General features: G+C 50.0%; 1 protein-coding gene across 1 annotated transcript; it reads left to right on the plus strand.

The window, feature by feature from the left end:
• Positions 1-9,149: 9,149 nt before the first annotated feature.
• LOC123123386 (purple acid phosphatase 2) lies at positions 9,150-12,507 on the plus strand. The gene is made up of 5 exons (XM_044543889.1): positions 9,150-9,623; positions 9,714-9,914; positions 10,002-10,113; positions 11,200-11,905; positions 12,019-12,507. The coding sequence occupies exons 1-5, from the start codon at positions 9,444-9,446 to the stop codon at positions 12,203-12,205; spliced, it is 1,386 nt and encodes a 461-aa protein (XP_044399824.1). The 5' UTR covers positions 9,150-9,443; the 3' UTR covers positions 12,206-12,507.
• The last annotated feature ends 1,295 nt before the right edge of the window (positions 12,508-13,802 follow it).

Genomic DNA, 13,802 nt, shown 5'->3' on the forward strand with positions numbered 1-13,802 from the left:
GCTCGGGCGGCGGTTTTCGGCGACGGTGCGCCTCGGCGGGGCGGTGCTCCGGTGTAGATCGGGCGCAGATTCGGCGGCGGTGGCGGCTGGCGGCGGGGGTTGGCCGGCGGAGCCCTGCAGGCCCAGATCTGGGCCCTTTTGGGCCCGATCTGGGTCAGGGCGGGTTGGTCTGGCCTCCGGCGGGTCTCCTCCGGCTGGGCTGGCGGGATGCGGCCGTTGGGATCGGCGGCTCTGCGCTGCGTCGGCTGCAGCGCGGCAGCGGGAGCTTAACGGGCCCGATCTGGGCCCGGCTGGGCAAGGGGTCCGGCGTGCTCCCGCGCCTGCGTCTGGTCTGCTACGGCTTGTGCCAGTGGAGGTTGTCCCCTCCCACGTGGCTGTGGTGCTCCTAGTCCCTATCGGCGGTGGTCTCGTTTGGTTCGGCCGGCCTCGCAGCGTCTGCGGTGGAGAGACGACGGTGGTGTCCTCGTGACTGTGGTGGCGCAGGTGGGTGGGTGGTTGGCGTGGTGGAGCCGCTGGTTGGTCCTGAGTTGTGGGTATGAGGGGTAGGGCGAAATCCCTCTCGGGTCCGCCCGGCACCGACGCGGTGACGCCTGCGGGCGCCATCAACCTTCTTGAAGGGCGTCAGGAGTACCTCTCGCCCGCTTTCCTCCGTGTACCGGGAGAAATCCTAGGATTCGTCCGGGCAGCAGCGTCGTCCTCGTCGCAGTCCTTCTTGAAGGTGTTGGTTGGTTCGCGGCGACTCGATGACTTTGGAGCGTGGTGGATGTTTTCGGTGGTCGCAGCGGTTGCGGGATGCTTCAGCTTTCGTTCATCCGGTGCTGCCGGCATTTCTTTCTCTTACTTTTCTCTTGTTTTTCTTTTGGGCATGATTGTGCTGTTTGCCCCAGCATCGAACTTCTGGCTATATCGGTGGTTGCTATATTAATATAGCGGGGCGCAAGCCTTTTTGCGTACGTGGAAGCTCTGCAGGCAGTCTTCCTTTTCGAGTCAAAATTTGCCGTCTTGGCCAAACTCGCTGCCCCCGAGCTTTGACAAAACTGGCACTTGGACTTCGGTTTTTGTAGCGTGAAGGCTAACAGGGCATATATACCGCCTGTGAGTTGTCATTCAGAAAAGTGAAAAAAAGAGGACATTGTGGAAGAAGAGAATATATATTTTGTGATGAGTCCTCGAGTCAACAGCCAAATGAGTGCCGCAAAATCCAAGCCGCAATCGTGATCGCGAAAGAGCAAAAGGCTGGACAGAATCTCGAAAGCCAACGCTGGGTACCGTCCAGTCCAGTCCAGTCCAGTCCGGTGGTGCATGCATGGCCTCGAATCATTTGCGGCGAACTACCTAGTGGCAGATAAAAAGATGCAAAGCTATACATAAGATAGATGATGAGAAAGGCAACTGGTCTTTTGCAAATTGCCACAGCCACTGCCTGTGAAAATATCGTCCGCTTTTGCCTTTGTCACCTCCACTGGATTGCACTGTCCATGAACAGTGACGGTACCTCCATGCGTCTGAAGTGGGCTCGCTATAGGCTGCAAGAGTGGGATGAATGCGTGGAGCTTGTCTCAACTCAAAGTTGAAAACATGGCGATTTCCCCGTTGTCGGCGTAGGCCTTGAATTTGAGCCGAGTGGAAGTTGAGCCGGCTCTGGGGAAGTTCCGCCCCCTTACTTGCATTGTTAGGTAGGTGGAGAGATTCGAACCTAGGTAGCTCGAGTGGAAACTCGTCATTGTGCTAGGAGGCTCTCCCCTGAGTTAGTTATTAGTTTAAAAAGTGAAAATTATTTTCACACAAAATTAGTGAAACTTGTAAACAACATTTATAAAATATTTAACTTCACAAATCATGACATCAATAATTTAGGTCAATCGGGCACACAACACACTCTTACAAATCACAACAATCGACCACAATGACATTATTTGTCTCATCTTTCTTCTGATTAATCTCTACTACTTAAAAAGAACGTAAGGTTCTCATTTCATCTTTGTTCCTACCGCCCCTTCGTCCAACCTTTCATGTACATGATAATCAATCACCTTAATTTACTTATCTTCTGAACCAATTTCACTTTAATTTATTTACCAAACTTCTAATCAAAATATAAGGTAATTCACGGTCAGAATTTGATGAACATTTATTTACACAATCGCATTATTATTGACAGGTAAATCACAAGTTAAGGTACTAGAATATTTATATCCCGTTGCAACGCACATGCATTTTTCTAGTCAACAAGTTAAATAAGCAACTCACCAACCTGGCCGGTTAAGCTCTGTCTACAAGCAAACAACAAGACTAAGGTTTTTCTTCTACGACCTCTCAGCTAGGATTTCCTTGCCTCTTGCCGGCGGCGCCGCCGGCCCGCCTCACCTCCTATGGTCCTCGGGTCATGGAGGCGCGATGGAGCCTGGCCCTTGCCGGCCGAGGGCTCTGTTTTTAGGTGTTCTTTGGAGTTTTGTTAGGATTTGTGGCATAATCAGAAAGACGAGATGGAGGCAACTTCTTGAAGATGAAATAAGGTCCTCCCCTCCTAACCCCCATCTGGCAATGCTTCTAGGATCGTCAAAGAGCGTGTGGAGGTGACCCCCCAGCGGATCTTGTGAGCTCCGGTCGGCGTTTGTCTTCAGTGGATCCGCTTGGATGGCCTTCATCCGTGTGTGCCTATGTGTCTGCATGTTGGATTCTTCCGATCAAGGCTTCTCTTCATCGGCGGCGGACTTGTTCCGGTGTTCTGGTCCTATGGGGCCTTTGCACGACGACTTCTCAACTGTCGATTACAACAATGTTTGTCCGGCTCCGATGAGGGAGAGACGATGGCGGCGACGCTCCTTCGGCTCGCTCAGTGCTTGTAGTCGTTGCTAGGTGGTCTACGGACTTGAATGTAATTCTTACTTCTGGTTTTCTTTGTATTCACTCCGTAAAGAAATATAAGAACATTTAGATCACCACTTTAATACAGAGGGAGTACTATCTTGACAGTTGATGAATAGATAGAAAGTTTTCTTGAGAAAAAAATTGATGTCTACATGCAGCTCAGTAGTTAATGAGTTGGAGCCAAGCCGCAAGGGAGACAACGTGCATAGCTCTGTCCTCGGCTTGGCTCGGCTCAATCCCGCAACCCGCGGCGCGGCGTGGCGAGGCGAGCGAGGAGGAGGAGCGCGCGTGTAGGTCTCCTCTTCTCATGCTCATACAAGTGGTAGAAGAGCTCACCTTATAAAGAGGTGCAACTCTCTCTCAACTTATGAGGTGGGACTAAACTTTAGCCTCACTCACTCCACTCACATGTGTGCATGAATGGGCCAAGAGAATTTCAGAATTTTAGTTGGACTTTGGGCCAAAAGCCCACTAGCAAATTCCAACAATCCCCCACAAAGTCTCATTGGCACATTTCACCATTTGGTTCCAAAACATTGTTTATATACCGGTGCTTAGTGGAGACTGTGAAGTTGAACTTCCACTTAGATTTTTATGCTACACTAGATCACAACTTGAATAGTGGACTATGCCTTGAACTACAAGTTTTCTGCGAGACTAGTTTCACACAAATTCTTGACCGATACTGGGCTGCCGCAAGGCTTCCCCGCGGGTGGAGCGTATACGTCATACTCCAGGCCCTTTCATGAATTTATTAGAGAACACCCAATTCTCACAGACTGCGACGTTAACAGTCGAATTCATATAGGTGTGTTCCTCAGGAGATGCTCTGCAGGACAACATCTCTGCTTACTCAAATAAGCCACTTGGAACACATTAAGATAAATATCAACCCGCCATGCAGATCAGGAGAGTATTGCATCTTCACGGAGTGGGATAATTAAAATAGGAATACTCTCCTTTCAGCTGACCAACAGCTTGTCTTCCACTTCTACTTCACGGGATCTCCGATCACATAGAGTGGGTTACCACTATGGACAACTCATGCGGTGGGTCTCAAGCCCATCTCCATCGATGCATTATCTATCACGTTACGTGATAGACCCTTTGTGAAGGGATCTGCCAAGTTTTTCGACGTTTGGATATAATCCAACGTAATAACTCCGGAGTTCCTCAATTTTCTGACAGATTTTAGTCTCCTCTTCACATGCCTTGAGGACTTCATATTGTCCTTAGAACTGTTTATCTTGACGATCACAGTTTGATTATCACAGTTCATCAGGATAGGGGGTATTGGTTTTTCAACCATAGGTAAGTCCATCAAGAGCTCACGAAGCCACTCTGCTTCAACAGTGGCAGTGTCTAATGCTGTGAGTTCTGCTTCCATAGTTGACCTCGTTAAGATGGTCTGCTTGCAAGACTTCCAGAAAACAGCGCCACCACCAAGTGTAAAAACATAACCACTTGTGGCCTTAATCTCATCAGCATCAGATATCCAGTTTGAGTCACTATAACCCTCTAGTACCCTTGGATATCCGGTGTAGTGAATCCCATAGCTCGCAGTGCCTTTCAAGTAGCGCATAACTCTCTCAAGCGCATGCCAATGATCATCTCCCGCTTTTGACACAAACCGACTCAGCTTGCTCACAGCAAAAGAGATGTCAAGCCTCGTGGCACTCGTCAAATACATAAGCGAGCCAATAATCTGAGAATATCTCAGTTGATCTCTAGCAATCCGTCGATTCTTTCGAAGCAACACACTAGCATCATATGGAGTTGGAGAAGGCGTGCAGTCGCTATACCCAAAACGACTCAAGATCTTTTCCACATAGTGAGACTGAAGCAGTGTGATCCCACCATTCTCATCTCTCAACAGCTTGATGTTTAAGATAACATCAGCTACTCCTAGATCCTTCATCTCAAAACAGCGAGATAAGAAATCCTTAACCTCCTTGATCAAATCAAGTTTGGTTCCAAAGATCAGTATGTCGTCGACATACAGACAAAGAATAACTCCTTCGCCCCCACCATGGCGATAGTACACACACTTGTCACCATCGTTTACTACAAAGCCGGCAGCAGTTAATGTTCTTTCGAACTTCTCATGCCACTTCTTAGGAGCTTGTTTAAGGCCATATAAATACTTTAATAACTTGCACACCTTTCCTTCCTGGCCAGGTACTACAAAACCATCTGGCTGATCCATGCAAATTTCCTCTTTCAACTCTCCATTGAGGAAAGCCGTCTTAACGTACATTTGATGAACGAGAAGACCATGTGAGGCAGCCAGTGATAGTAGCACCCGAATTGTGGTCAGTCTAGCCACGGGTGAGTAAGTATCAAAGAAGTCTTCACCTTCTTTCCGGGTATAACCCTTAGCCACAAGCCGTGCCTTGTACTTTTCAATCGTACCATCAGGTCTAAGCTTCTTCTTGAACACCCACTTACATCCAACAGGTTTGCACCCATAAGGACGGTCAGTGATCTCCCAGGTTCCGTTAGCTAAGATGGAATCCTTCTCGCTACGAACAACTTCCTTCCAGTAGTCAGCATCAGGAGATGCATAGGCTTCTGAAATAGTCCTGGGTGTGTCATCCACAAGGTACACAATGAAATCATCACCAAAGGACGTTGCAGTCCTCTGTCTCTTACTCCTTACAGGAGTTTCATTGTCACCCTCAACAGGATTCTCAACGTGTTCCATCGCAATGGTGGGTTCAGGAATTACAGTGAGTTCCTCACTAGATGGAGTAGGTATCTCCTGATTTGATGAACTCGACATATCCTTCATAGGAAATATGTCCTCAAAGAAAGTTGCATCATTCGACTCCATAATCGTACCAACATGCTTGTCGGATACCTCAGATTTTATTATCAAAAATCTATAGCCAATGCTATGAAAAGCATAGCCCAGAAGAACACAATCCACGGTTTTCGGTCCAAGCTTGCGCTTCTTGGGAATTGGTATATTGACTTTCGCCAAACAACCCCAAGTACGTAGGTAAGAGAGTTTCAATCTTTTCCTTTCCCATTCCTCAAAAGGAGTCATGGTCTTATGCTTTGTGGGAACTCGGTTTAGGATATGACGTGCAGTCATTAGCGCATCCCCCCACCATTCCTTGGAAAGACCCGATGTGTCTAACATGGTGTTAACCATATCAGTTAGAGTTCGGTTCTTTCTTTCGGCTACCCCATTTGACTGAGGTGAGTAGGGAGGCGTCCTCTCATGGATTATACCATGTTCCGCACAAAGCAAATCAAATTCATTGGAAAAATACTCTCCACCACGATTGGACCTAAGCCGTTTAATTTTTCGATCAAGTTGGTTCTCTGCCTCAACTTTATAGTTTTTGAAGAAAGTTAAAGCCTCATCTTTTGATTTCGGAAGATACACATAACAATATCTAGTGGAGTCATCAATCAACGTCATGAAGTATCTCTTTCCACCTTTTGTCAACACGCCATTCATCTCACAAAGATCAGAATGTATAAGCTCTAGTGGCGCCAAGTCTCTTGCCTCAGCAGTCTTATGGGACTTGCGAGGTTGCTTAGCTTGCACACATACTTGGCACTTGGAGCCTTTGACAGTAGAGATTTTCGGAATTAAATTCATATTGGCTAGCCGCGTCATGCAACCAAAGTTAATATGACAAAGTCGTGAATGCCAAATATCAGACTCATTATTGTGGCAAACATTATTAATAACTTTAGTGCAAATATCTGATAAGGATAGGCGGAACAAGCCTCCACACTCATAGCCTTTTCCAACAAATTGTCCACACTTAGAAATTACAACTTTATTGGATTCCAAAACCAACTTAAAACGATCTCGACATAAACGGGAACCGTAACGAGATTTTTATTGATGGACGACACATGATGAACGTTCTTCAGACGCACGGTCTTCCCCGAAGTAAACTTCAGATCGACCGTACCAGCACCTCGAACGATGGCATGTGACCCATTCCCCATCAGCACGGGAGAAGTCCCTATGACCTGGTAAGAAGAAAACATGGAGGCATCAGCACAAACATGTACATTGGCACCGGTGTCAATTAACCAATCAGGAGATTGAAATACTGAAAGGATGGTAGGAAGAATACCGTACCCAAAATCCTTCATATCAGTATCACCGATGACAACATTAGCGGACTTGCCGCTCTTCTCATGTTCGCGCTCCTCAAAGCGGTTAGGACACTTCGGAGCCCAGTGATTAGGATCACCGCAGACATGGCAAAGTCCCTTCCCCTTCTTATGAGAATTCTTCTTGAAGTTGGTAGAATGTGATGGCTTGTTCTTTGTATCAAACTTGCCTTTGCCCTGAGTTTTGTTCTTGTTATTTTTGAACTTGTTGGGCGGGAAGTTCTTCTTCTGTACCATGTGGGCACTAGAAGCTCCCTCAGCAACTCGAGCACGTGTGTCCTTTGCTCTCGCCTTCTCTTCAACATCAAGAGTACCAATGAGATCCGCAACGAAAAACTCCTGTCTCTTGTGTTTCAGGGAAGTAGCAAAATTGTTCCACGAAGGTGGAAGCTTGGCAATGATGCCTCCGGCAACAAATTTGTCCGGCAACACACACTTGAAGTACTCAAGTTCTTTTGCGAGCGACTGTATCTCATGAGCCTGCTGTACAACAGAGCGCTCATCAGTCATCTTGTAGTCATAGAATTGCTCCATGACGTACAACTCGCTGTCGGCGTCCGAGGCACCAAACTTGGCCTCGAGCGCAGCCCACATGTCCTTGCCGTTGTCAAACGACATATACGAATCCATAATGGAGTCATCAAGAACACTCAGAAGAGCGCCTTTAAAGAGAGTATCGATCTTCTCAAAAGCTTCCAGCTGTGCTGGATTAAGATCGCCCTCAGGCTTCCCCTTGGTGGCGTCATAGCAGCCCATGGTCTGAAACCAGTAGACTGCTCTCGTGCGCCACCTCTTATATTGCGCCCCCTTAAAGGCAGGCGACTTCAGATGCGCAGCAAAACCACTCGGAGTAAATTGCCTATGATCAGGTTTTTGGATTGTTGGAAATATGAGCAAATTACTACGAGATTTAATCCGAATAAATAGGAAATAGATCATGACAACAATAGTAGAGATTAAACTAATCATGCGAACTAGCATAGTAGATGAACAGATCACGTCTAGGGCACATACTAGAAGCATGAATTCTACCACGATCTCGAACAGGAAGGATAGAATCACATACGGTGCAGCGGGAGCAGCACCGCCGGCGTTGACGTTGTCGCCCATGTCGTCGAGGATGAGGTTGCCTAGGTCGGGGAAGAAGTCGTCGCTGCCAGCAGTTGCGCGAGTACGCTCCCCAAAAACCTGATCGCCCCTCTCCCGTACAGGATCACGAGAGGCGGGGTTCTGGAGGCCTGCTGTCCCTTCTCCCGGTGCACGCCGGAAGGAGGGATGGAGAAGACTTGCTTGGCGACGCAATGATCTGGAACGGTGGTGAGAAACCATACGAAGCGGCAGCGGCTAGGGTAGACGTCTGCCTGACTATATAGTGCGGGCCGGGTAGGTCATGGGAGTAAACCCCACGTCCGAGTCGTCACGATCCAAAAGAATCGGAAACGGTTCAGTAATTAACGCGTCCGTTAATTATTAATTAATGACTCATTAATTTTTTCTGAACAGCAAAAATATAGACAACGTGCATAGCTCTGTCCTCGGCTCGGCTCAATCCCGCGGCGCGGCACGTCATGACGAGGCGTGGCGTGTAGGTTCCTCTTTTCATGCTCATACAAGTGATAGAAGAGCTCACCTTATAAAGAGGTGTAGCTCTCTTAACTTATGAGGTGGGACTAAACTTTAGCCTCACTCACTCCACTCGTATGTGTGCATGAATGGGCCAAAAGAATTTCAGAATTTTAGTTCGGCTTTGGGCCAAAAGCCCACTAGCAAATTCCAACACTTTTCCTACAAACCTAGTCAAAGTTTGATCTTGACCGGATCTTATATGCATACCAAGAAGAAATGGAGGGAGTACTGTTAGCTCTCTACCCCTGGTCGCCGTGCGTGGCGTCGCGGTCGGCGTGCCAAATCCGATCGTTGGTCAAAGAAGCCCGCCCATCTCGCTCCGGCGCGCCCACACGGTGGCCCGGTGGGAACGGCACGGGCGCCATATTCTTCTTCCCCAACGAACGAACGCCCCCCATGCCATGCCAAACAAACCAAAACTTGCTCCCGCTCCGAGTCAACTCCCGACCCCGTACTTCGGACTACTAGTTTAATAGTTCGTCCGACTTGGCTGCCTCCCTACTCTACTCTACTCTAGTCCAGTCCACTCCAGCGAGCACAATCCCCGGATATTCCCCGCAAATCATACGACCCGGCCTTAAAAATCTCTCATCTGTTATTAGGGCTTACTATTAGTTAGAGCCTGACGGAACGAGAAAAAGATTCCTGCTTGCTCTCCTATATAGCGCATCCTCGTTCGCTTCTTTCCTCCTCGGCCTCGCACTGAACGAACCAGAGCCTCCCTCTGCTTCTTCGTCGTCTCTCTCTGCTTCTGCATCCACAATCCACGCTCGCCTCGGTACAAGAAACAGGGGAGGGCAGGCATGGGGGCACGCCGGCGCCTGGCGCTCCTCGCGCTCGCCGTGGCCCTCGCCGCGGCGGCGGCCACCACGGGCCACGCCGGCGTGACCAGCCCGTACCGGCGCAAGCTGGAGGCCACCGCCGACATGCCGTTCGACGCCGACGTCTTCCGCGTGCCGCCGGGCTACAATGCCCCTCAGCAGGTCCGTCCGCCCGCCGTCTCTCTGATCCCCCCGATCTGCAACGGGTTCTTGGTCTCTCATCTTGTTTTTCGGCTGGTTCGAATTGCGCAGGTGCACATCACGCTGGGCGACCAGACGGGCACGGCGATGACGGTGTCGTGGGTGACGGCGAGCGAGCTGGGCAACGGCACGGTGAGGTACGGCCCCTCGCCGGACAAGATGGAGATGTCGGCGCAGGGTACGCACACGCGCTACGACTACTTCAACTACACCTCCGGCTTCATCCACCACTGCACCCTCAGGAACCTCAAGGTAACCAACCAACCCAGCCAACAAGAAACCTTCGCCTCGTCAATGGCGTGTTCGTGCCATTGATCCCGTGGGCGTTGGTGCTTGCAGCATGGCGTGAAGTACTACTACGCGATGGGGTTCGGCCACACGGTGCGCACCTTCTCCTTCACCGCCCCTCCCAAGCCCGGGCCCGACGTGCCCTTCAAGTTCGGACTCATCGGTATGTTGTTACGTTATCAGATGCAAATTTCTTTCCACATGCTGGAGGTTAAATTTTGTGTTTTGACCCTTTTCTGATATCTATTCGAGATCTGACCCTAGAATGATAAAATTTCAAGATCTGACCTTTTTGCTACCGCCAGGGTCCATGGCGGTAGGGTCTAACAGCCTACCGCCAAGGTCCCTAGCGGTAGGGTTGCATGCCCTACCACAAATTTTTTCTAAGTGTTGAACACAGTGCGTGCTTGTGCCTACCGCCAAGCACCTTGGCGGTAGGGTTGTACAGACTACCGCCAGTCTGTTTGGCGGTAGGGATGTTTCCTACCGCCAAGGTCCCTGGCGGTAGGCTGTTACACCCTACTACCATGGACCTTGGCGGTAGTAAAAAGGTCAAATCTCGAAATTTTTCTAAACTAGGGTCAGATCTCAAATAGGTTTTAGAAAAGGGTCAAAACATAAAATTTTGCCCATGCTGGATGATTGGTTAATTGGTTAGTCCATGGATCGGTAGAAACAAAGCGGGTCGGTAGGATCTGTGACAAGATGCATCGGTCGTCAGTCATTGTTGTCGTCGCTACACGTTAGCCAGCATCCGATCCATGTCAGAGAGCCATATGCCAGTATGATATTCATAGGTGCGTAGTTCGGCCGGCGTCCTGCGTGCAAGTAGCTGACACGTCCATTTCCTTGGGGCCTGAATTTTCTGGGATGTATCGATCAAGACAAGATGGCCATGTTGACTGCCGCAGGAAACAATGTGCACTCCTGTGCACAGCCCATGCCTGCTCCACACCAGTGAGACAGTGGCCAGTGTCATAGCTGTCTGAAATGAACAAGGAAAGTGAAAATTAACTAGGAGTAATTGGGAAAAGAATCCTTAAAACAAAATAAATACTAGCTGTTCGGTTAGCTGGATATTTATTTCATTATTTGCGCAAAAGCTAGATGTTTATTTTGTTCTGAGGAATAATCAAGCTGTATAATTATTTTGATTTGCAGGAATAAATAATCAAGCTGGATCTTTTATTCATATTTATTAATCTTTTTCGTGGGGATTTGTGAATGTATTTCTTAATTTTGCCGGCAGGTGACCTGGGGCAGACGTTCGACTCCAACAGCACGCTGTCGCACTACGAGGCCAACGGCGGCGACGCGGTGCTCTTCGTGGGCGACCTCTCCTACGCCGACGCCTACCCGCTGCACGACAACCGGCGCTGGGACAGCTGGGCGCGCTTCGTGGAGCGCAGCGTGGCGTACCAGCCCTGGATCTGGACCGCCGGCAACCACGAGCTGGACTACGCGCCGGAGATCGGCGAGACGGTGCCCTTCAAGCCCTTCACCCGCCGCTACCGCACGCCGTACCGCGCCGCCGGCAGCACGGAGCCCCTCTGGTACTCGGTCAAGGTCGCCTCCGCCCACATCATCGTGCTCTCCTCCTACTCCTCCTACGGCAAGTACACGCCGCAGTGGACGTGGCTGTCCGACGAGCTGGCCCGCGTCGACCGCAAGGCCACGCCGTGGCTCATCGTGCTCATGCACTCGCCCTGGTACAACAGCAACAACTACCACTACATGGAGGGGGAGACGATGCGGGTGCAGTTCGAGAGCTGGCTCGTCGCCGCCAAGGTGGACATCGTCCTCGCCGGCCACGTCCACTCCTACGAGCGCAGCCGCCGCTTCTCCAACGTCGCCTACAACATCGTCAACGGCAAGGCCACGCCCGTGCGCGACTTGGACGCGCCCGTCTACGTCACCATCGGCGACGGCGGCAACATCGAGGGCATCGCCAACAAGTACGTATACGTTGCTTGCTTGCTGAATTCATGATTAACTTAACTTATATGCACCGTGCTCTGCTCCTCCGGCCATGCATTGCTGACATGACAAAATGAACGAATGAATGCAGCTTCACGGAGCCGCAGCCGTCCTACTCTGCGTTCAGGGAGGCGAGCTTCGGGCACGCGACGCTGGAGATCAAGAACCGGACGCACGCCTACTACGCGTGGCACCGGAACCACGACGGCGCCAAGGCCACTGCCGACTCCGTCTGGCTCACCAACAGACACCATCTCCCCACCGACGACTCCAAGTGATCTGATCATCTCCGAAGCAATGTCGCGGGAGGGAGGGGATCCGTTTTAGTTACTGCTGCCCCTTTACTTACTTGAGCAACGTGGGGTTTTTCTTACATGTTGATCGATCTGGCTGAGATAGAAAAGAAGAGATCTTGGGCAGCTGCAAATGGTTGCTTCTTTCACCTCATGTCTCCGATGTGTGAATCTCTTGAGCTCGAGCCGTAGTTAGTGCAATTAGTCATGTAACTTTAAGGATAAGCTCCTGCAGGTCGTCTCGTTTGAAATAAAATAACACAAGAGATTTGGGAGGTTCTTCTCAAGCACCTGCTCTGCATTTAACTATATACAGATGTGTTGACTGAAACTGTGCATGATCATCAGATCATGTGCAGAGAGCACCCCTTCTAGGTAAGAGATAGTTGTAACATGCGGAAGTCCAATTCGGTTCCCCTCCCCGGTGCACGTGCTCCTTGCGCGCAAAAAGAATTTTTGAAATGTAAAAAAAAATCTCAACAAAACTTCTAGTTGTTCATAGTCACATCAAAAATCCCAACAAAAATTCTAGTTCTTCGTGGTCACATGAGGGTTGATCCACCTTGTCAATGCAGCAGAGATCAAGAATGTCAACCAACGGGTAAGCGTCGCCTCTGGCACGGGGACCTCATGGCATGATGTTAGGGAAGAAAATCATATGCGACCGGGTCGTACGCTCCGAACGGAACGACCCGTTCCATTGTACGCCACGTGGATCCCCGAATCTCAAAGCAACCACCCCATCTTCTTCCCCAACAGGTCGTCGCCTATTCCTGACTTCCTGTGCTGCACTCCACCATACCGACAAGTACCAATCGTTCCTGGCGGGAGTCGGCGAGGTCGGGAGGCTCGCTGGCGACCTCGTGGAATTGGTGCTCACCTATTTCATGCTTCCATCTTGACCTCAGTAAATCCATGGCGAAATTGGCTAGTTCCTGGCGCTCCTGCTCCTTTTATTGCCAGGTCCAGCGGAGACCGGAGAGTACTGCTGCGGCAGGGACGACGTCTCAGCTGCCGGCGCCGGTCGCGTCATGGTGCTACTCATCCCCGGGAGCGGCCTCGCCGGGCTCATTCTGGCCTCTCTACCGGGCCTCGTGAGGCTGAAGTAGCTCGATCTCAGCCTTCTCTGTAGATTATTCCCCTCCCTTGTCGGACCGGAGAACCAGTGGCACAAATCTATACGGCGGCGCTGCAGCACAAGTGATGGCCTGAGGGGAAGAAGATGGGAGTGGCTTCCTTGAGATTCGCGGATCCACGTGGCATACGATGGAACGGGTCGTTCCGTTCAGAGCGTACGACCCGGTCGTATATGATTTTCTTCCAGATGTTAGTCATTAGTATGTGCCCTCCTCTCTTGTGCTTTTTATTTTGGGAGTAGTCTACATGATGTTTCGCGGGATGGCTTCTATGGTGTGCCGTCTACGGTGTTCTTGTTGGCTTGTTGAATCTGTGTGTGGGATTTGACCCTTGTATCGGTTTTCGTCTGGTTTTTCTGTAATTAACCGAGCAACTATCTTCTTCTTAATTAATGAAAAGGCAAGGTTTTTGCCTCCGTTTTAAAAAAAACATCAAGATGCTGCAT

This window comes from Triticum aestivum, chromosome 5D (assembly GCF_018294505.1).
Source record: "Triticum aestivum cultivar Chinese Spring chromosome 5D, IWGSC CS RefSeq v2.1, whole genome shotgun sequence".
Classification (NCBI taxonomy): Eukaryota; Viridiplantae; Streptophyta; class Magnoliopsida; order Poales; family Poaceae; genus Triticum; species Triticum aestivum.